The sequence below is a fragment of the Cloeon dipterum genome, chromosome 4, assembly GCF_949628265.1.
Source record: "Cloeon dipterum chromosome 4, ieCloDipt1.1, whole genome shotgun sequence".
In the NCBI taxonomy this organism is placed as follows: Eukaryota; Metazoa; Arthropoda; class Insecta; order Ephemeroptera; family Baetidae; genus Cloeon; species Cloeon dipterum.
The window spans coordinates 30668144-30689544 of record NC_088789.1 but is presented as its reverse complement, the minus strand read 5'-3'; the positions used below and the strand labels follow the sequence as shown (position 1 = coordinate 30689544).

The 21401-nt window shown below is 39.2% G+C and overlaps 2 protein-coding genes across 2 annotated transcripts; both read right to left on the bottom strand.

Moving 5' to 3' along the window:
- Positions 1 to 130: 130 nt before the first annotated feature.
- Positions 131 to 1500, bottom strand: LOC135943763 (putative ankyrin repeat protein RF_0381). Its single transcript, XM_065490426.1, has 3 exons — positions 1467 to 1500; positions 961 to 1408; positions 131 to 905 (listed from the first exon to the last, which is right to left on the bottom strand). Exons 1-3 carry the CDS (start codon positions 1498 to 1500, stop codon positions 131 to 133), a joined length of 1257 nt encoding a protein of 418 aa, XP_065346498.1.
- A 710-nt stretch (positions 1501 to 2210) lies between these two features.
- On the bottom strand, positions 2211 to 3524 carry LOC135943762 (putative ankyrin repeat protein RF_0381). Its single transcript, XM_065490425.1, has one exon. The coding sequence runs from the start codon at positions 3522 to 3524 to the stop codon at positions 2211 to 2213; it is 1314 nt and encodes a 437-aa protein (XP_065346497.1).
- Positions 3525 to 21401: the final 17877 nt, after the last annotated feature.

The following is a 21401-nucleotide window of genomic DNA, read 5'->3' as shown; positions in this document are numbered from 1 at the left end:
ATGTGGATCAAAGTATTATTAAATAAAAGAGTCTAAAAAGAATCATTTTACACGCCGCAAATTTATTCATTTTTTCTCAAAATAAATCACGAATAAAGACGACATCATTAAAGTGTTTCTTGGATGAGTTTTAAATTTCTTTTGACATTTGTACGGCGTGGAATAAATTCTTAACTTCTTGGCTGGCCGCGAAGTCCAGCACGGACCTTCCGTCCGAGGTCAGGGCCTCAAGGTCAGCCCCTTGGTTGATCAGCCACTGACACATGTCCAGGTCGGCATGCTCCGCGGCCAGATGCAGGACGTATTTCCCATCTTGCCCCATTTCTTTTATCAGATCCTTGTTTCTCGAGTGAACGAGCTTCGCACTTTCCAAATTGTTCTTCACCACACAAAAGTGCAGGTAGTTTATTTTGTTCATCTTCTCGTCGAAATTCAACTCGAACAACTTTCCTACTAAGGGCATACATTTCTGTTCGAGTGCGACTTGCAGCAAATTTTGGTCCCTTCCAATATCGTTTGGATAACGACTGCTTCTGATCGAACTAGACTCGCGTGTCTCCTCCTCATTTGCCCTGTTTCTGTAGATTTGCCACGCAGTTTCCGGATCGATGTCCACTTCCATGATAGCGCCATGTATTAGCAAAGCAAAGGCGACGCCTCTGTTTCCCGTCGCCATGGCGTGGCTGTAGGGCGTGTGGTGCAAAAACAAGCTCCTCTCCTCAACGTTGATTTTGTAATTTTCCAGCAGGAAGCGTGTGATTTTCTCTCCGTGCTTCAAGTTTCTGGTGGCGGCGAACAAAATCTCTTCCTTCCAGTTTGAGGATTGGTCGCTGTCCAGGTCCACGTTGGCCAGGCATTCTTTGAAAAGCCACTGGCACAATTTCTCGTCAGCACGCTCCACCGCTCTGATCAGGAGGTTATCAGTCTTAGCTTTGGACAACGATGCGTCCTTTCTCAAACACATATTTGCAGAAATCTAAAGCATTCATATCGATGCACCAGTCCAGAATATTTCCGTTGTAATCGATTTCCTGCTTCAGAAGCTCGAACAATTTGAGAGAAACTTCGAAATTTCTCATCTGAAGAGCGTATTCGAGTGGAATTTTTTTATTCTTGTCCTTATCGTTGATTTTTGCACCGTGTCCGTGGAACAATTCTACGAGTTCCAACCCAGAGGTGTTCATGCCGACGTAGTGCAAGGCGTTGGCGCCATTTTTGTCTAAGATTTTGGAAACGTCAGCGCCATCTGCGATGAGCTGCCGGCAAACCTCCTCATCTGCGTATTTCGCCGCGAAAAGAAATGGAGGAATTTCCCCCCTGTTCTTTTCTATGAAATTCAGTTTTTCATCCAAGCGAGTTAACTCGTTGAATTCCAATCTTTTCTCATACTCTGAGTCGGGAGTTTGGTCTACAGAAAAATAGAATTCAAGAATTTGTGAACAAAAGAAAATATTTCAAACATTTACCAGTTTCTTTTGGGGTTTTCTTGTTGGATTCCATTCTTTGTTCATCAAGAGCAGATTCTTTAGATTCCAATGCACAAATCTCGAGATGTTCTATTGTGACAGTTTTCACGAATGTTGGAATAAATTACTATTCAACTCACTGCTGCTCAATTTTTCTTTCAATCAGCCTAAATCAAAGCAGAATCTGCGGAAACAAATATAAAAACGTTATCAAATTCATTAAAATCCCAAACATGAATAACTCACAACAAATATTACGCTTTTAACCGACAATTAAAGAGGAACGACCTGCTCTCTTCTCCACGACTCAGCTATAAAGACTGGGCTTCTCAGGAGTTGAACTTGCAAAGTGGAAGGGATTATCCACGGCCGGACTGGCCTATCAGGCGTTGCGAGCACGGGGAAAGGCTTCTTTGTGTGCCGATAGATGGCGCCATCGTATATTTTCAAAATTCGGGGTTTTCATTTTGATTTCAGATTCAAAACCTAGATGTCCCGCAGTTCTTTGAGCGCATAAGAAGAAAAATCCAGTTTTCTAAGATTCGTATATTTTTATTTTCTGAAATTCGGACAGTTAATGCAGTTTCTGGTGCATAGCAATGAATTATTTCTGATATTTGTTATTGTATCTTAGCTGAAAGGGGGAAATTAACGTTTTCTCCAGATGTTTTACGTTTAAATGTGAATTCACACGAGTCTTCAAAGTAATTCTAAAGGGTTAATATTTTCGTACCATCTTCCGCTCTACGACAGATCATTGAAATACGTCCACACGTCTTCATTTTTCCTGGCCAGGTTCAGTACGGTCTCTCCCTGACAGGTCGTATGCTTCGGGTTAACGCCCTGTTCCACGAGCCACAGGCAAAGTTCCAGGTCAGCACGCTCAGCTGCAACGTGCAGAGCATTCTTCCCTCCAGGGCCCCTGATCAGGATCAACTTTCCATTTTGTTTGTGGACCAATTTTGCGCTGTCTAGCTGGTTGTGCATCACGCAGAAGTGAAGCAGGTTCAATTTGCGCGTTTTGACGCTCAGGTCGGCGTTGTATTCCTTGATCAAATGGCTCGCCACTTCGACGTTTCCCGACTTGAGGGCGCAGTGCAGCGGGGTTTCGCCGAATTGGTTCTTGTGGTGCACCTGTTTAAGGACAACGTCGCGACCAAGGAAGTCGATGATCTCAATTCCGCGTTTCTTGTTGAACGCGGCGTAGTGGGTGACAGTCGCGTTGAACTTGTTGCAGATGGCCTCCTTCTTTTCTCCCATCTTGTCGTGGAGCCACTCGCACATCTCCTTGGTCCCAAACATGGCAGCCGCCATGAGAATGCTTTCTCCGTTTACTGAAGACTGCTTGACCAAAACCCGCTTGTTTAATTCGTACAGGAATGTCATGCTGTCCGTCAGGCTGTTGATGGTGCAGATCTGCAGCAGATTGTAGCCTTCGATTCTGAATTTTAAATTCGCTCCAATCTTGATCAGCTGCTCTGCCGCCCTGATGTTCTGGTCGGCCAGAGCGATGGTCAGAGGAGTTTTCTTGGCCACCAAATTGTTCACGTGGAACTTGTAGCGAGAAAGGAGGGGAATGACGTCTTGTCCATGCTCTTTGTTGCTGGCGGCGAAGTGCAAGATGAAATTTTTCCATTGAGAGCCCAAGGAACCGTCGTCGACGGTGTTTCTGAACAACCACTTGAACATCTTTCCGTCTGCGTACCTGGCAGCCAGCAACAGGGTGTTTGAGCTCACTAACTGCTCACGGTCAAACTGGAGGACAAACTCTGCCCACTCCAGATTGTTGGACCTTACGCAAAAGTCCAGCAGACTGCGAACATTCAAGGCGGAAGTGTTGATATGATTGAAAAGGAGCTTGGCAGCTTTGATGTTCTTCGCACCGAGCGCGTGTTCGAGTGAAATTTTGCCTTTGGCGTCTGGACGGTCGCAGCTCCTCGGACCTGGCTGGATGGAGTAGATCATGGTGGATCCGAATTTGACGGAGGCGGCGTGGTGAATGGCATTGGCACTGTTTTCGTCGCAGCAGTAGTCACGTATCATTCCTACCATACCCATGATGCTACTGACGGACCCATACCCATAATAATCCCTTCTCACGCGGGAAATGCGTTCGAGAAAACCGTGCAGGTCAAAAGCTTCAGAGTCCATTCTCCGTTGTTTAATGTTTTTTTCTCCTGAATCGAAAGATTCTGCTCTGGGCCTCTTTCCTGAAAGATGCAACAAATAATTAAATGTTATTGGAAAACCTTTTTTAATTTAAACTCACTCATTGTGCCCATATTTCGTAGGGAAAATTCCATAGGTTCTACTCTCGTAGCTTTGAACCTGGCAAACTGAAAGAATAAAATAATCGAATTATAAAAACGTGCCTATTGTAAATAAAAATAAATTAGAATTGACCAGTTGCATAAACCCTTAGTTTTCGAAGCTGCCAACAGATGACGCAACCACAGACTTTCTTAAAAATTTTGTTTTAAGCGGTTTTAAGGCATTTCCGCTGCGATTTCACACTCAATCCTGCTATTTTGCTTTTTTTAATTAATTTGCTTTTTTTGACGAGCTGAAAACCAAAATCGGTTCAGCCATTCGCCGTAGAAACGTTGGAAAATATTTTTTTATTTCAAAAAATAGTTTTTCACGATTCTACGGCGATTGGCTGAACCGATTTTGGTTTTCAGTACGTCAAAAATTAGCAAATTAATTGAAGAATGCACAGTAGCTAGATTGAGTCTGAAATCGCAGCGGAAGTGCCTTAAAATCGAAAGTCTACGCTGGCGCCATCTGTTAATTGGCGGCTTCGAACACTTAGGGTTTATGCAACTGGTGAATAGAAGAGTTTAACGAGAGAGCACTGAATACTAAGGCCTCAATCCTTTTTGAAAAATTTCTCTTGAAAATCAGGGTTACAACCCTATTCAAGTTCAAACCTGTAGAAAATTCATTACCCATAAGTTGTATAATATTGCCGCTGGCTAGTTTTCCCGTCTGCCGCTAGGCGGCTATTCAAAAGTGAACATGATTGATATATAGGGGCCTGTTATTTTGTCAGAATATTTTTCGAAAATTCTTTCCCAACAGCAACTTTTCGTGGTATTTAAGGATGGAGAAAATACTCGGGCGTTATATTATTTCAAAAATTCAAGTTATTAATGGAAATTTTCGAAAGTTTTTCGCACTTTTCGACAATTCTTTAATTCACCTGTTTACCTGCTTCAAATCTTAATAATCTTTAAAATAATAAAAATTCCAACTACTGGTCAGTCGTTTCAATTAATAAAATTCTTTGGATATCAGAAATCATAAAAATGCCTGGACAAAAATCTTAACAATTTACTCACTATATTTCAATGCGGTTTGTGGCGAGAATTTTTCTGCTGCGTCGCTGAGACAGGAATGAGTGAGTGAGTGAGTGTTTTTCTGACAGAAGCTGCCGACGCACTGCCGCACTCTCTGATGCTTGAGCTTATTCTGTTCGCTAGCAAGACGGAGAGAAATAATTTTTTCTCCTTCCACAAATGTAACGTTTTTAGAATATTCCCCGCAACCGGAGCATAAAAAGTGCACTAAAATATGAACTAATTAATATAATCTCTCATTGCTGCACTGTGTGGAACCCCAAGAATTTATTTCACTCCTATTTCAATTAATTGTAATTAATTAATTTGCAAATTATACCATTGACTGACAAGAAACAATCTATTCTTGAAATTTCACGCTTTGCTTGTGCTTTTATATATTTTTGAGAAAAATCCGTAGTTTTTCCCCTCCTGCGCCGAGGGTTTTAATTATTCATGGCCTCCTCTTTTGTGTAAAATTATTACTGTCTCATTTTTTTATATATTCACAAAACCTATATTTTATCATATTTATTAATAGTCAGAACAAAAATTCCTGTGCTTAACAGAAAATATTTTGACGTAGAATATAAGGAGAGTGAGAAGCTCTAAGCCCGCACTGTTGCCTCGATCTCTTGTGGATGGCAATGTGGGGGCTGGGGGGGGGGGGGGGGGTTATTCTCCCAGCAGCAAGCATCATGAGGAAACTCACAGTGATAAAACACACGTGTTCTAAGAAAAACATTATTTATTGGTTATAAGGATCCACATTTTCTGCTTCTCTCAGCAGAATAAATCTCATAATTTGCTGAGGCGATATCTCCATTCAGAGCTTGAAGCCGTCACTCTTCACAACAGCATTCGTGTGCCCCATGCATAGCTTCAAAAACAGTCGTAATCTCCAAAAGATTCATCATCATCATCACTCTCGTTGGTAGTGTTATTTTCACCGATCGACTCATCTAAAAAATCCGCCTGGGATTTGAATTCCTTAAATGGTATATGCGCAAAAACTTCCTCCAGCGATGTGAATGAGGTTTTTTTCGGGATCAAAATGTCTTCATCTTCTAATGGAGATTATGAGATGGTATTTTTTTTAATTATGTGTTAATAAGATTCAAAATCCTACCATAGAAGCAACCCCATACGTAAACTTCATCTGCTTCTGTGACCGCAGCACTAACAAATTCTTCGTAATATGTGGCTACGTCTCTAACTCTATTAGAAACAAAATTATTATAGATTTGTACAAATTTTTTCAGGTAAACATTTCATTAATCATGAATAAGTATTGCCCTTTTAATTTTCATCTGACCTGCCAACAATTCCAGATACCAAAGTTGGTTGGTGTGAACTTATTCCTAAAGTTCCATTTCCAAGCTGGCCCAAAAAATTACATCCCCAAGAATAGACTTTTCCGTCGTTGGACAAAGCTAGGACATGATTTGTGCCACAAACAATTCTTGTAATTGTGATGCCATTCAAGCCGGGCACTCTACAAGGAATATTTTGATCCTGTACTTCTTCACTTTGGCCCAAAATGCCATCTGGATTGTCTCCCCAAGCAAATACCTTTAAAATTAATGATTGAATAATTAAGAAAACATACATATCGAGAAATAGCAGCCGCTTTGAAAAACACGATACTGCTTTCGAAGAAGACACATATAATAGATATTAAATTCACCTCTCCGGTGTCTAGGAGTGCTAAAGATGAGAAATTATCACAAGCGATGGAGGTCACAACTCTCCCAGCAGCAGGAAAGTCCAATTTCATCGGAAGATTTTGTTTTCTTCCGTGTCCCAGGCCTAACTGCCCGTCTTGATTAAAACTAAACGAGAAGACCTTATTTTGAAACTGTTAGTTTTTTTTTAATTATTTTGATTTTTATTTAAACCTCTCCTTCTGATGTCAAAGCCAGAGTATGGCAATGACTGCAGGCCACTTGCACAACTCTTTTTGTTGCCAAAATTCCTTCGATTTTGGTAGGAATCCAGGTGTTTTCATATGTACCCAATCCAAGCTGGCCGTCATCAGCATTTCTTCCCCAGGCGAAAACTGAGCCGGAAGCAGAAATCGCAAAAAATGTGTATTCTGAGAATTGCAAATCTGAAGAAAAACACTCCATGTTATTTTAGGGAGCCACACCAATAATTTTCCTTAACCATCACCTTGAATATTTTGTCCGCATAATTGATCAATTTTCGTGTGCTCTGTGCGTGGTTTCCTGTCGCCAGTACCCAGAAATCCAAATAAGTTTTTCCCAAAGCCGAAAACTTCATCATCTTTCGTCACGTAAATTGCGCTATCATCTTTAAAAAAACGTTAATTAGTAAAAATGAGAGTATGCATGTTGAAACTGAGGATTTATCAACGCTCAAAACAAAATTACAAAAAGCTTTGAATTTAGCTACAGGCAATGGAAATTAAATGAATATACTTTTGTCAAAAATAAGGTTCCAGAAATTGAACATAATATTTTCAATTTTCTTCCTTGGTTTGGCCGCAGTTCAATAAGCTTTATAAAACATTTTTATACTTTTAAAGCTCACCATTTGCAAATGCATGTCTGATATTCCGTTTCAGTTCGTCGCTCAGCGTCTTAAAAATGTCCCACTTGTCCAAAATGTCCAACATCGTGGCAGCAGTAGACTATCCCCGCACCAAATCGAAAGTTCACTTCAGCACTGGTGTTTTCTTGGCGACGAGTCGATGAACGTGTGTCGTCCGCCTGAATGCGCAATCGAATTTTATTCATAAAATCGGAAAACACGCCACCATGAAAACAGGAAAAAAGGTTTTTAATTTCTTTTGAATTCCAAAAAATATATTTATCAAGCCTAACGACTGGACTATTAAATACTCATTTAGTACTTACTATTCATGATGCATTAGTTCCTTATTTAAAATTTACCATATATTTTGTGGTTCTAACCAAAAGGTTCAGCGTTATTTTTGTCTCTTAGCTTTTTAATTTTAAAAGAGCCATCCTACAGGACGAATTAATTTGCAGGAAAGTGATAAATAATTGAGTTCCAGTACTGCAATTAACACAATTTGAAAAGCTGTTGTTAGTTAAAAAAGTTTCATCACGGTATTTCCTATTTTTTCATTTTGCTAGCTTTTACATAATTTTTAGGATTTTATTTTCGTTCTGCGCGGTACGAATGTATAAAATTAATTGATAATTGGACAATTTATTGAGGGTTTTTTGTTTTAATCTGCTTAACCTGATTAACTCTAGAAACTTAGACATGTATATAGCAGTTACGCAAAAGGTGAGTTGGTGATAATATCTTTTAAAAAGGGAAGCCCACCGATTCTTAACGATTTTAAGCAGCTTTCATTGGATATCAATAAAGGATGACAATTAATTAAGAAAAATAGGGTACATAAAATAATTATTAAAAAGTTGATGTATATTTTCTTTTTATTTCCTTAAAATATACATCCAGCATTACAAAATTAGTCATACTTGTCAAGAATGCTGATCAGTTCCTCATCAACAAACTGTTCGATGTCTTCCTGAATATTTTGCAGTTGGACGCCTTCGAAAAACAGTGCAATGCCTGGAATTTCCTCATTCGTCAGCCTCCTATCCCGCAAGCTTTTGGCTAGCAACGAGTAGCCAAAATTAGAGACGTCCAGGTCATATTTGACCATCGTCAATGTTGGCAGTGAAGCAACAGCACATTTGATTAACCTGGACATTTCACGTACTATATCGAAATTGACACTGACGAAGAGGCGGAGTTTAGTGACAATTCTAAGAGATTTTAGCCGTTGCAGGATTTTCTTTTCGGTCAACAAAGTGGTCACGTTCCTAATTAACGTGCCGTCCAACACTACTGCACCCAGCGTCAGTTTCTCTAAGTTTGGCGCGTGCAGAATAGATTCCAGCGGAAATTCGTCCATCGGAATCCTAAAAAACGTTGATATATTTAGAAGACACCTTTCAAAATCTTAGTTGAAATACTTACATGACCAGTTCTAGCTCTTTTAATGTGGTGTATAAAGCAATGGGCTCCTCCATTGGTTCACAAAAGCGTTCTCCTTTTAGCACCAGTTTTTCCAGACTCGGACACAGAGTCAGTATCTCGTGGGGAGACAAATTTAATAAGGGAGTCCCGCTAGAGCGGAAGTTCATGATGTACAGTGTTTTCAGGCCATGTCCGTATTTTCCAAGGAAGAGCAAGACAACGGATGGAGGTATCCAGCCGAGATTCAAACTTATGATGTTGTCAAACAGCATCAGGTATTTCTCATAGTTTTTAATGTCCATCTGTCTTTCCGGCTCGCTGTCCTCCCTGGATATAATCTTAACCTGTAACAGATTTGAAAAATAAAGTTTGACAACATGTATAAATTAAAAATCAAATCACATTACGATATAGGAAACCTTTTGATAAACAAGGCTTTCGCTGCGACACGCAAACAAACTAAAATATACTATTATATGCTCTCATATATGTTCTACTCTTTTGCTGAATATCGGAATTTGTGATATTAATATGCTGCAGTTTTTTGTGCGATTTTGTTCGTACACGGGAGTTGGCCGAAAATTGCAAAATAAATGTGCGGCGTCAGCGTTTGCAAACGTCCTAACGAAATAAATATTCTTCAAATTTTATGATAATTACCTCAAGGTGAAGGACGTGAGGAAATCTCCGAAGAATTTGAGAGCCAGGGCGAAAGAAAAAGGTACTCTTGTTATGTACAGCAACTTTAAAGTTACGTAAATTTTGTGTATGTACGTAATTTTGCCGAGTGATGTCTTCCGTCATAGCTTCGAAATGGTTTCGATATACTATATTATTCTCATCACAATAGTCAATGATATGAACGTTGCACAGATGCAGCATGAAAAAGAAGTAAAGTTCCAACTCAATCGGTCTGTTTTCTCGGGTTTCTCTATCATATATGAGTACTTTCAATTTTCGCAAGCTCATATTCAACTGTGCGACTATAGGGTCTTGATGGTTGAAGGTTCTAAGATTCATATCCTCCTCCAAGATGATGGAGAGGCTCTGAAGATTCGGTAGTTGATTGCCAAGATTAATCAAGTCACGCAGACGGAACTTAAACTTTTCCCTGATACTCAGAGTTTTCAGCTGACTTAGTTGGCCTAACGCATCCAATATTTCACTGTCCACGAGGATGCAATCGACATATCTGGTAGGTTCGTGTACTTCCCATAGCAGTTCCTCTACTTGCGGAACATTTCTAGATATTGCAGCCAATGCCTGTAATGGATGACAAAGCAGGGAATTATAGTATAAAAAGCGTTGAAATAATTATATTAATTTGGCACCACTATTAATTTGAATAACATCATTTTGTTTAAACTTTAAAGCCAAAAATCTAAATCTTCATCTCACCCCTATATGCTTAATTTAGAAAAGGGTTTTTTCTCAAATTCAAAATAGGAAAAATAATAAATTTTGCCATGTATATTTACAAATCCCAGAAATTAGCTGGCACTTTGGGAAATTCTACTAAAAAAACTCGTCATATTAGAAAATAGGGAAAATAGATTATTTTACCTCTTTGAAGAAATTATATTTATGGCTTCTGGGAGAAAATGACATGAACGCCGTCAAGTCGATCACCTTTGGCATGTTGGCAAGCCACAGTTGGAAAGCAGGCATCATAACAATGTTCATATCATCAACAGTGCGATCCAGACTGGAGCAGTTTTTGGTCATTAAATGGCCGACCACCTTCAAAATCAATTCCTTTGCTGCAATAAGAAAAAATAACTGTTGGATTTGCAGCTGCAGACATTGAGTTTATAATATTGATAATAATTAACATAATTAATCAATATTATTATAAACAATGATGTCGAGCTCATATATTAATTAAACTCTTCCGAAAATATCCTATTAACAATGGATATTAACTGAGTAAAACCTAAATAACTCTACAATATAACTTAGAGATTTTTGATATAACTATAGAGATCCAAACGTTACTTTAGCTAGGGTGCTCCCTTAATTACCCCAACAGCCGGAGTATAACTAAGAAAAATCGAAAGTTTATAGGAAAAATCGGGCCGCTATACCAAACTTCACGTCTAGAAACTTCCTAATTTGTATTGAAGTTTGCCTCTCTCAGAATATTTTAATATAGAATTGACCAGTTGCATATAAACCCTTAGTGTTCGAAGCCGCCAACAGATGACGCAACCACAGGCTTTCTTAAAAAATTGTGTTTTAAGCGATTTTCAGGCATTTCCGCTGCGATTTCAGACTCGATCAAGCTATTTTGCATTCTTTTATTAATTTGCTTTTTTTTGACGTACTGAAAACCAAAATCGGTTCAGCCATTCGCCGTAGAAACGTTTTGGAAAATATTTTTTTATTTCGTAAAATAGTTTTTCACGATTCCACGGCGATTGGCTGAACCGATTTTGGTTTTCAGCTCGTCAAAAATTAGCAAATTAATTGAAGAATGCACAGTAGCTCGATTGAGTCTGAAATCGCAGCGGAAGTGCCTTAAAATCGAAAGTCTACGGTGGCGCCATCTGTTGGCAGCTTCGAACACTTAGGGTTTATGCAACTGCGGTGAATTGAAATATTTTTAATGGAAGAAATACTCACGCAAATCCACAATTTTATGGGCTTCAAAGTCGAGGGTGAGACAAACTCCATACTGCCATGCGATCCGTCTGATTTTGTTCGCGGCAATTTGTCTCTGCCGCAGGTGCTCGGCTTCTTTCACCAAACCCTGGTCCAAGTCCATGGCCAAAACCTACGTGGCTTACGTTCGTAACGCGTAAAATTCGATTTTTACTCGATTATAAGACGAAAAGTATTTGATCAAATCACGCACGTCGCACGGGTGGTTTTCACCTTGAGGCAGTTCAGCTGTTTGGAGGGACAGTAAACACCGTAGTTGCATCAACTAACCTTCAGGTGGCGCACTATGGCGGTTCAATTATTCATGCTACAAAGTTTAAATAGTGCAGCAATTGCGGTAATATCTTGGAGCAGAAAAAAACTCTCGAAACAAGATGAGCTGGGCTCTGCGTGGCCAGTATTTTTCGTATTTTTGCCTCGCTGCACCTTCATTGAAACGCCTGCTTCTATATAAAAGCTGCGCGTGCTCAAAAGCTGCGAAAAATATCGAGCAGTAGAAGGTCGGTCCTCCGGAGCACCTCTCGGCCTGTTATTGTACTTCTTGGATATTTAGATTTATTTAAGAAGACAATTAGTGCGCCTCATCGGACATTACAAACCATAAAAATATAATTATTGTTTTTTTTAATTTGGGCCTTTTGTTTTTATGAAATAAAAAATTATATACTGCAGTGATTTTTATAAATTAATTGCATTTCTAATATGATCAATATTTTATTGTTTTTTCCTTTGCCAATTTTCTCCCTGCTTGATCTCTAGGAATCCAAATAATAAATTTAATTACCGTTGAAGTGAAATGCGGTTTGGAGGCCCAAGTTGCCGCCAATTTTAAGTTTTATTCAACATAAATGGAGTTTTTTTATTATTAATTTGATTAATTTAATACAGCAAATGAAATTTAAGAAGTGAGTTTCTTAGTTTCCGACACAAACATCTGTTGGTAGAAAAACTGTTTTTGTTCAAATTTAACCGCTGTTAATATGCGATTTTCTGCCTGAGAGCGGCGCTTCAATCACCTAGCCACCTGCAACCTTCAATTCAGGTTCAGGTGGTCTAGCTGAAATGTCGTTGCAAAAGACGCTGTGCGTGATCTGTGAGCGTCCAACGGTGGACGGCGCTGTCCACGTGGACAAGGACAAATTGCAGACTTGGTTCCTCAACGTCTGCGAACACGAGTTGGCCGAAGAAATCGAGGACGAGGACGAAATTTGCTGCTTTTGTCTCTGGCATGCCGAGTGAGTCTTTAAAAGGAATTCAAGGAATATTTTTTTTATTTTGTGGAATTTTTACCAAGGTTTCTCTCTAAATTCGACGAAATGGCGGACGATGCTTTGGTTTGGTGGCCCAGGAATTTAGACTATTTTGACGATGCATTGAAGGAACTGCGGAATTACTATTTTGGTAAAATTCAAGCTTTGGAAGCCCGATGGTTTTGTTAATTTTTTATTCTTTTTAGAGGGGAGATTGGAGCAGTGTTGGGTGCAGTTGGAGAAAATTGAGCTTCCGAAAAGTGCTGACGATGAAGAGAGACGAATTGATGAAGGTGAAATGCAGCAGAGGCAATGGAAATGCATCTACTGCGGGAAAAGATTTAAATATTCTAACGTTATGTCCAAGCATGTGAAGAAAATGCACAAGGATGCCATCAGATGTGATAATTACAATTGTGCTACTTATTTCCACACTCTTGAAGAAAAAGAAGAGCACAACAAGAATGTCCACGAAAAATCACAGGAACGAGAAAAATTCAATTGCACCTTTTGTGAGAAGGAATTTGAGGGACCACAGAACTACAACATTCATGTTCGCCGTGCTCACAAAGAGTTTCCTGTAAAATGTTCTCATCGTGGTTGCTTGTCATTTTTCAAAACAAAAATTGAAATGAAAACTCACTTTGATTCTGCTCACGAAAAAGATGACATGACAAGAAAATTCAGATGCAATGATTGCGATTACAAAACTATGAAAAAATCTCACTTGGAAGCGCATATAGCTAGGAAACACTTGCTTAAATCCATGAAATGTAAAATGTGTGATAATCTGTTTTCCGATCGATATGAATTGAAAAATCATGAGGATCGCTCTCACAATTTTGAGGTTTGTCCTTTATGCAAACTGGCTTTGAGTGTTTATAACAAAAAATATTGTCACTTGAAAATTACAAAGTGCAATCGCTGCAAGAGCAAATTCCGATGTTTAGGTTTGTATAAATCACACTTAAAATCTTGCAAAAATCGGACAAATTGATGAACAAAAATTTGAAAACATAGAAGAAGAGACATTATCTGGAAACACCCACATTCATATATAGAATTTAAGTCAAAATGTGAATATATATGCTTATAACATTTTCTTTGAGTTGTTTTCGTTAAAAGTGCAATACAATTCATAATACTGTTTCAAAAATTCATAATTTTTATAAATAAAAAACAAATAACAATATTTTGCTGCATTTTCATTTATGTTAAAAAGTGAGTGAAGCTGACGTTTATAAGAGGTGTGCGCGTTGCCTCCAAAAGTCGTGCTGGCAGAAATTTTGGCGCGGCAATTGCGTCCGCGATTAAATAGATAAATAAATGTGGCTACTGCGGACGAGGTGGTTATTAATTTGCCATGACAGAGGCTAATAAATATTAATGTCCAGTACTCGTGATGATTCATTTGACCGCAAATTGCACAAAGTTTGCAATCCGTGGTGCGAAAGGCAGAGGAAAAAGAATTATTGACCGTACACAGTGATTCAACTGTTTGCCGCCCCGGTAATAAATCTTTTCGGCCAGCGATCTTTTCCTCCAGGATCGCCGCCGAGCATTAGAATAGTCTGCCCCAGCCCCTCCTAGATAAACAGCTGTGTATAGGAATATTTTCCATCAGATCTCAAAAAGTTCATTCGTGGCAGAACATTTAGCACGTTTTGTGATTGTGATTTATAGTGTAGTCATTTTCCGACTCAATCTTTTGATTTGCCGACATTTAAGCGAGTTAATACAAGCGTTAAAGGTAGTGTATTTTTGCTAATTGTTCATTGAATATTAAAATGCCACATTCGGCATTAATCTAATTTATTATTTCATATATCACTCAAAAACTAAATAACGATTTTGGATACACATTACAACTTTATTGAAAAATGCGGATGTCAAATAAAAAAACACGAAGATATATATTAAAAAATGTTTTGGTCTGAACTGGTTATTTTTTTTTAATTAAAGTATCGTCTCATCTACTAATATTTATTCTTTTTATTGGGTTGAAGAGTGAAATTATAAACATACTAAATGCTAATAAAATGTTGCACAAAAGCAGTGAATTTGAATTTGAGTCTTTATGTTCTATATTATATTTACTGTTTGTGTTTTTTCCCATGTGAAAAGCAAGGTGGCATTCGTAGTTGTATGAATTTGAGCGCTTTGTCATATTTAAATCATGTCTTTCTGCATGACTTCAAGTGCGATTGGTATAGACCTGAACATTCGAATTTGCTCTTGCACTGACTGCACTTTTTAATATTCAGATGAAAACTTGACATATTGGTAGAAACATCCAATTTGCAATATGTACAAACCTTGAAATTGTGGACTCGATTTACATGCATCCTTAGACTAAATTCAGTTGAGTACATCTTGTCACAATTTTTGCATTTCATATATTTTGGCAAGTGCTTGCAAGCTATATGCGCTTCCAAATGAGATTTTTTCGTAGTTTTGTAATCACAATCATTGCATTTGAACATTCTTGTCTTGTCATCATCCCCGTGAAAAGAGTCAAAGTGTGTTTCCATTTCGATTTTTGTTTTGTAAAAAGACAAGCAACCAATACGAGAGCATTTTATGGGAAACTCTTTGTGAACATGACGAACATGACAGTTGTAGTTTTGTGGTCCCTCAAATTCCTTTCCACAAAAAATGCAATCGAATTTTTCTCGTTCCTTTGATTTTTCGTGAATATTCTTTGTGTGCTCTTGTTTTTCTTCAAGAGTGTTGAAATAGGTAGCACATTGGTGATTTTCACATCTGATTGCTTTCTTGTGCATTTTCTTCACATGCTTGGACAATTGATAAGAATGTTTAAATCTTTTCCCGCAGTAGAAGCATTTCCATCGCCTCTGCAGAGTTTCAGCTTGCACGATTCGTCTCTCTTCAGCGTCATTTTTCGGCAGCTCAATTTTCTCCAACTGCACCACCCAACACTGCTCCAATTTCCCCTCTTAAAACGAATAAAAAATTGAACAAAGTGAGCTTCTATAGAGGCGTGAATTTTACCAAAATAGTATATAATTCCGCAGCTCTTTCGTAGCTTCGTCCGAATAATCCGAATTCCTGGGCCACCAAACAAAATCCTCGTCTGACATTCCATTGAATTTCCAGAGGAACCTTTGGGGAAAATTCCTCAGATAAAAAATAAAAATTCCGGAATTCTTTTGAACTCACTCGGCTTGCCAGATGCAATAGTAGCAAATTTTGTCCTCGTCCTCGATTTCCTCAGCCAACTCTTGTCCACAGACGTTGAGAAACCAATTCTGCAGTTTTTCCTTGTTCAGGTGGACAGCGAGGACAGCGCCGTCCGCCGTCGGAAGCTCGCAAATCAAGCACAACGCTCTTTGCAACGACATTACTAATTGAACACCTGAACCTGAGTTAAAGGATGGAAGGTTGCAGGTGGCTAGTAAGCGATCACAGCGTCGCCCTCGGGGAAGAAATATAATTAGGAAATTTTAAATGGTTGTAGCGCCATTTAAATAAATAAGGAAATAATACGTTGATGTGTTTCTTTGGCCGCGGAAATTTCCGAAGCTACGAGCAAATAATATGCAAATTTGTTTTATATAAATATTATTTTGAAATTTTCCCTCTTCTCGAAAATTTACAATTCGATTAGGAGCAGCGAATCTCATTCCTTTTTGTTGATAGTTAACCAAGCACCGTTCGTTTTATTCCCTTTCTGCACGTGGTGAAATTTAACGGAAATATAAAATGCTCCTCGCTCGTTCAGCAGCTATCTGAATTGGGCTTCCAGACGTGTAAAATTATTTTATGGCCGTTTAGTTTGATATTTGAGACTCTGCTCACACGTCATTAATTTTAATTTGAATGGTTGCACCAGCGAATCTTTTTGCAAATAAACGTTAACATTGCCAATCTCCTGCGCGGCGTACAGCTGGCAACCAGAACTACACAGAAGCTTCGCGGGTTGCATTTTGCCGCTGAATAATTACGATAATTACAATTCCTGCTGCAGCGCAGAGCTGCGTTCGAATAAATGCGCCTTTGCCGAAAAACTGCGCGGCAGCCCTCAGCAGCAGTTTGTGCCGCATCTAACCACGCCATGAATATTACCACCCGCAGTGCCGTCTCTGCTTATTTTTTTTCATTTTTTTGCGGAACCAATTTGGCAGCAAACGTGTCGGCCGGATCTCGCGTACCGTACAGAAAATGACCTCAGCGCTCGATTTCACCCAAGGAAGATAATTATATAACATTGTTTCCATCGCTGATTATGCTTCTTTAAGTCGGTTTAATTCACAAGTTGCATAGACCCTTAAGTGTTCGAAGCCGGCAACAGATGGCGCCACCGTAGACTTTCGATTTTAAGGCACTTCCGCTGCGATTTCAGACTCAATCTAGCCACTGTGCAGTCTTCACTTAAAATGCTTTCTTTTGACGTGCTGAAAACCAAAATCGGTTCATAGCCAATCGCCGTAGAATCGTGAAAAACTATTTTTTGAAATAAAAAAATCTTTTCCAACGTTTATACGGCGAATGGCTGAACCGATTTTGGTTTTCAGCACGTCAATAAAAAGCAAATTAATTAAACAAAAGCTAAATAGCTAGATTGGGTCTGAAATCGCGGCGGAAATGCCTTAAAACCGCTTAAAGCAAAATTTTTAAGAAAGTCTGTGGTTGCGCCATCTGTTGGCGGCTTTGAACACTAAGGGTTTATGCAACTGGTCAGTTCGCGTTTAATTTACTCGATGAGTCTGTAATTAATTGCTGAAAGAAGATCGCTTTATAGGCCACCAAGGTATCCCGGATTTTCCAACGTCGTCAAGCTATTTGGATAATAATTAAATTAAGAAGTTATATTAATAAATTTAGCGAAGCTGTTTATACATTTCTTTATTTGACCAATAATAAATTGTTCCTATTCCTAGGTGCGTTTTTTGTCACTTATCTCCAGTTAAATGTACGCGCAAAATAACTATCTATGTATTATTTCAAATTTATTTGAAGACCATTTTAACAGTTTTATTTCCTCGGCAACACAATCATGATAACACAAAATTAAATTCGGCCAATTTTGCAATGCGTAAAAATGCAGCATTGTTTTTTTTGCGCTAAAAAAGAAACTCTGATGTGTACGCATTTTTTATTAATTTTCATTGGAACAAGAAAACCATAGAATAAGCATCATAAAAAAGTATTAATTTAAATAGGAAAGAATCATATCATGGTCCAAGACAAGATACTGACACCGGAATCCGGTCCTTATCACATGGAACACTAGCAATATTTTAACTGGAATTAACAGGCCCGGACGAGATTTTCAAGATAAATAGATATTTCTGGTTTTACCCCTTTCAAATAATAATTATGCCCCGCATCCAAAAAGTAGGCTGAAAATTTCAGAGTGGAGTTATTTTTAGTTTTGGGTATTTTTCCTAAAACATTTTTCAAATTTTTGGGTTTGTGGCACCCCCATATCTCGGGTTCTAACTCTCAGAATATTGCGAAAGCTACCCACCGTTTGGCTCATCGCGACCTTCTCTGACCCGCCGAAGGGTTAAGGAGGTGTATAAACCCATCCCCATAGAATCAAGCGACGACCGTTATGGCGCCGCTCGCGTTTGCATATCTTTCACACTGTATGGCAACTTAAGGGGTGGAGAGCGAACACCCACAAACCCTTCAGTTTCTTAGAGTAGTTTGAGACGAGTCCAACGAACAGTGGGTAATTTACGCAGTTCTGATGCTTAGCTCCGGAGAATATTCGTGGCGGCGCCTGTCCATCAGCCACGGCGTCGCGATGCTCCGGAGAATCTGTATAGCGGCGCCTGGTTATGTCAGCCATGTTGAAACTTGCGCGGGAACTGCTGACGTGCGTCTGTGCCAACATATCATCGTGGATAATTATATAAGAGAATTCTTGCTGCTTGCTCTGACTTACGTGACTTCAGTCGTATTTTACCGATTAAAAAAATAATTTTAATGTGTTGAATGCTTTTGGCGGCATTTATGAGTACGTTTTGTCTCTTTGTAACTCTAGTCTCTGCTATATTGTCAAAGAAAAACATAACTGTGATGCAGAGGCTTTATAATTATAGTCTCAGATCAGATGACAGTTAAAAACAAAGTTTATTATCCTGCAAGACGAATTATGCGCGGAAGAGTCCGAATTGGACAGCGGTGGCATAATTTTGTCATTTCTGGTCAATCAGAAAATAAAATAGATCGCGTTTCGACTTGTTAACTGCCCAACCGTGAAAAATTCGCTTTCGAGGGAATGAAATAAATGATGTTTTTTTTATTTAAAATTAAACCTAAATTGGATGTGTTTCAAGCAGTGTTTAATCTCATAAAGCCTAAATTTTACACTGAAAATTACTTAATGAGCTCAAAGTTGTGTGCGGATTCCTCAGATCTTTTACAATGAGTAAATTTTTTTAATTAGAAACAGTTCTGCTACCTTCATTTAGAGGTTGAGGAGATAAATTTGCATTTCTTTGGGCACCTAAAGAATCTTTAACTTGTTTGCCACTTAATTTGCACCTAATTCTGGAGGATGCCTGGTGCGGATTAGTGCACTTACTTAAAAACAATAGCAGATTTTTTTTTTAAAAAAAGATCCATCAATTTTTCAATTCCACATCACAAAATTAGATCTATTCACAGACTAAATATCAAAATTTATGGTTTGAAACCAACAAACACCTCTGAATTTCTCAAACTCCTTGATCACCTTGTCTAAAGCCTCATCTTCAAAGTCATCGCACAAATCCTGTCGTGCTTGGCGACTACGGAGATGTCGGAGATGGAAGCAGTTGTAATTCATGGAGAGAGAGAGATGTCGATCAGTGAAGGAAGGAACGCAGAGGCCATCTTGGCCAGGCGTGTGGCAGCCCTGAAGTGGACAAAATTAAAGACTCGGTCCATGGTGTACACCGGGAACATACACCAGGACTGCAACTGCCTCAGGATCTTCTTCTGCTTAATAAGGGTTGCTACGCCCTTCAAGTCCTTCACCTTGTAATTTCCTTCCAGAGTAATCTTCTCCAGTTTAGGTGAGGACGGGATGCTCGATCGCAGAAATCATCACTGTGGATAAAATATATTATACTATTTGCGATTACATATTAAAACAAAAATTAACCCATTTTGCCCGATGAAAGAGCGATGCGCAGAGAAGGGATTCGCGACTTCATTTGGAATGTTGACGTTTTGCAAGCCAAGTTCTTCCAGTCGCGGACAGCACTCCAAAATGCGTCCAAACGTGAGTCCTTCCATTGCAGTGTCCCAGTCGTCCACGATGTGGAGTGTGCGTGTGCGCAGGTTCCCTCCGTAAACTCTCATCATGTTATCCATGTCAGTCAATGTGCAGGTGTCCAACACCAAAGTCTTCAAGGTTGAAAACTTATCCAAAGTGTCCACTCCAAATTTCGTGATGAAGGAGCCATCCACCTACAAAACAAGATTATTATTCACGCAAAATTGTATTTTAAAATAAAAATTGCCTGAAAGTAAGTGATGAATGGGTGCTTGCCAGGGAGGTCCTCCTTGCCATCAAAGAACTGAGCAGCCGTGTACAAATATAAGAATTTTCTGATTCAGCGTCCTCTTGCAGACGGGCAGTTGTGTAATTTCCCCACTGCCAGGAGTCAATTTAGTCCAGCTGAGGGGCAGCCTTTGAGAAAAACGATAGGTAAATGGGGTTCAAAACACCTACTTTCTACACTCTCAGGTGCTGCAGATCTCTTGAAATATTATTGTTATCCAAAAATCCTTAACCAGATTCTTCGACAGCGAGGTATTTGACGCCTAACCTAACACCCGAAGGCTTGGCACAGCTCCAGGAATCCTTTATAGTCAAATTCGCAGCATCCAAGCTTCAAAATCTGCAGCTTCTTCTGCATTCTTGTCAGCGGCTGCAGCAGGTCCGGAATGAGAAGATCTCCGGACAGACGAGAGCACTCTTCATCGACAGTTTTTCGATGTTTGGCGCTGCTCGAGCCAACAACTCGCAGACCTTTAACAGAGCCAGTTACAAAATCATAATACATAATTAAAGATGAAATAGAAAATCTGCACACCTCGATAAACGAGCTGTTGATTTTTCGAGCTGGGCATAAGGAGAACATGTTTGAAAAGTCGACCGAGACGGTCCTCTCGCCGACCAGGTGTGGCAGCAACTGCATTGTCCTTTCAAACTGCTCCAAATTTCCTTCATATCTATAGGACAAACCATCTCCACTCCAAAATCCTTTGCAATAATTTTTCGCGAATTTCCGTAGCTGTGAAACAGACAGAAATTTAAAATCTAGGCGTACAAAACTGATAATGAACATACGCAGGTTGAAGTCTTTATAAAGTTGGAAATTTGCAGCAAATGAACTGCAGCGCCGGCCAGATCCTCCAGCCTTAGCTTCCTCGCCAGCCTCTGGAGCCTGGAGCCTGACTTTGGTCAACTCAACCAACTGATCGTCTTCTCGTTGCTTGGCGCTCATACTGTGGAAAATTTACGTCATATTAATTAGTCAATCTATCTATGTACTGCTATTTCATTGACGATCGAAACGATCTAGCCTCCTGCATTAAATTTGGTGATCTTAATAAATTCTCTCAATAATCACAGAATTAGAGAAAAAAACACACGAGGATCGCAGCTGATACGGTTTTGGGTATTTACGCAGCAACATATTTACCTGAACTGACGCAAAATAATGCTCATTTGCTCAAATTCG

Bases quoted from the DNA above. Each gene is read 5' to 3' on its own strand.
- LOC135943763 (XM_065490426.1), bottom strand. From the start codon at position 1,500: ATGGAATCCAACAAGAAAACCCCAAAAGAAACTG. The intron at 1,409-1,466 runs GTAAATGTTTGA...ATTTTTCTGTAG, and splicing joins GAAAACCCCAAAAGAAACTG to ACCAAACTCCCGACTCAGAG. The intron at 906-960 runs GTTTGAGAAAGG...CCTCCTGATCAG, and splicing joins TTAGATTTCTGCAAATATGT to AGCGGTGGAGCGTGCTGACG.
- LOC135943762 (XM_065490425.1), bottom strand. From the start codon at position 3,524: ATGGGTATGGTAGGAATGATACGTGACTACTGCTGCGACGAAAACAGT.